The sequence below is a fragment of the Echinococcus granulosus genome (genome assembly GCF_000524195.1).
Source record: "Echinococcus granulosus chromosome Unknown EG_S00096, whole genome shotgun sequence".
Taxonomy (NCBI): domain Eukaryota; kingdom Metazoa; phylum Platyhelminthes; class Cestoda; order Cyclophyllidea; family Taeniidae; genus Echinococcus; species Echinococcus granulosus.
This window is the reverse complement of record NW_020170476.1, coordinates 301,000-303,160: the sequence shown is the minus strand read 5'-3', so window position 1 is coordinate 303,160 and position 2,161 is coordinate 301,000. Positions and strand designations below refer to the sequence as shown.

General features: G+C 46.4%; 1 protein-coding gene across 1 annotated transcript in view; it reads right to left on the bottom strand. All coding sequences in view use genetic code 11, as the record gives it.

Annotated features, from left to right (window-relative positions):
- Nucleotides 1-1,723, bottom strand: part of EGR_08123 (Cathepsin L) — a gene marked incomplete at both ends in the record, with an annotated part of 3,470 nt that extends 1,747 nt beyond the window's left edge. Inside the window, one exon of the mRNA XM_024497372.1 lies at nucleotides 1,694-1,723. Within this exon, the coding sequence (XP_024348243.1) occupies nucleotides 1,694-1,723 (30 nt within the window). The remainder of the gene's footprint in view (nucleotides 1-1,693) is intronic.
- Between the last annotated feature and the right edge of the window lie 438 nt (nucleotides 1,724-2,161).

Genomic DNA, 2,161 nt, shown 5'->3' with positions numbered 1-2,161 from the left:
ATACATGCGAGTGTATACACAGTGCGCACGGACAAATTAATGATGCAACAGGCTCCTGTGTGACATGTCGTATATGAAAGAAGGCATGCGATGTAATGGGTGGTGCCGAGGTGTCATGAGTAAGAGCAATTTACAACAGTCATGGTGTGACGAAGGACTGCAGACCCATTAATTGCGAACATGATGGTGATCCAGTGGGTGTTAGTGTAAAGCAATTCAAGTCAGTGGTTAAAGGTTCGGGGGATAGGTAGACTGCATAAAGGAGATAAGTTAAGCTAGAAGGACATTGAAATTCATAAATTGAATCCTCCGATCGCTTAATGGATTCATTAGTGCTAATTTCGTCCAACGATTCTAGCGAAATTATCGAAAATTAAAAAACTAGGTGAAGCCTTTCAGGCCTCATGGCACAATAATCACATCAGAGGCACAGTTGTTAAGGCAAATCAGTGTGGTCAATCCTACGCCTTGTAAACAAGCAACGCTTTTCAGAATGATGGCATACGTTGCGGAAAGCTGGATGTGCCTAAGACCAATGACGGCGGTCACCATTCGGTACCTACTTCATTCAATCCAAACGGATTGGTAAATGAGTTACATAACACCTCCCATTATTCACTTTGAAGCATTTCGTCTAAGAGAGGATGTGCTGATTTAGAATGAAAGACGGAGCAGGCAATCAATCCACCATCCTCTCGTCTCATCTCATCTCGCCTCTTTTTGTTCCGAAGGATTGCCTTCCGCACACTCCGATACAATGCACATTCACATACGCACGCACGAGCCGAAGAAAATACGCATACAGCCGTACATCTCTCCATACATTTTGTGTTTTACTCTCTTTTACTGCTCACCTGGAACCCACATCACTCTTTTCCCATACGAATTGGTAAAACCACCTATTAAGTCCGACTAACTGACCGACCGATCGACCGACCGACCGACTGTGCGAATAAGCATATCATGCAGCGTGTGAGTCACAGGGTGGACACATTCACGACCACCCTATGGTTGCATTTCACTGTGTGCCACTACCTGTCAAAGCTACTGCATACCATGTCATTCCACTCGGTTGCACATAAGCATGGCGCCACAAGAAGTAGACGGGTGTGGTGTTGGTAATGTCAACAGAGGTACACCTTCAGTATGGTCATCCGATTTCGGTTGGGCAGTTAACAGGCACTAAATAAGAAGAAGACGAAGAAGGTGGTGGGAAAGGTGCAGCAGAAGGCATAGGAAAATGAGGCACGAGGGACGAAGTTGGGTAGGGAGGGAGGGAGGGAGGGATGAAATAAGTGCGGAAAATGGATGATGGAAGTGCGTGATGACTGTGGTTATGGTGGTGGTGGGAATGTGCTGTGAGCATAGTCAGCAGTGCACTAGCATGAATGCATGCGCTTCTGCCTTCAGGGGAGTGTCAAGTGGATGCAAACAATGGCTACGCTTTGATTTACGATGAAAGTGAGCTGACAGTGAGTGAGTGCTTCACTCATCTGCACGCTTTATACCTGGCTGGCATCTTAAACAAGTCGGAGGAGATATCTCCCATTCGCGAGGCTCATTTGACAAAATTCACCTAGTAGGTGAGGGTCAAGAAATCAACATTCATTGATTTCCACGTGAAGTCCTATGTGCAAAACAGGGTAAATGCAAAGGGGCAGACAATCACAAAGTACATTCTACAATCATCTACTCGAGCCGTTCGGTGTCTTGCGGGTTGCATTGTGGCGCCGCGAGACTTTGCCGAAGTCGAAAGAAGACGCAGTACTTGGACTGAGGTACTGACGTGGTTAGGAGACCGGACCACCCGGCGAAAGTACAGATGCCGGTACCCGAAGCAGTATCTTTATCAAAGCAGCGAGTTAAGCAACCAACGTATAGCAGTACCTCCCTTTTCGTGAAATGGTCCTCACAGCGTGTGTCAGTTAGAATTAATGATACGATGGCATACTCGGCATCTACAGGCTATAGGACCGCTACGATAGCATGCCTTTGTATATCTACAAATCCCAAGTCATCTATTTGTCCTTAGAACCCTTGTCACTCGCATACATGCATTCCTCATCAGTGGCATGATTTGGATGCCTGAAAGCCTTGATAGTTGCCCTTATAAATTTCCGATTCTGATAACATTCGCTCGGCCTCCCCTCTCCGAATGCAC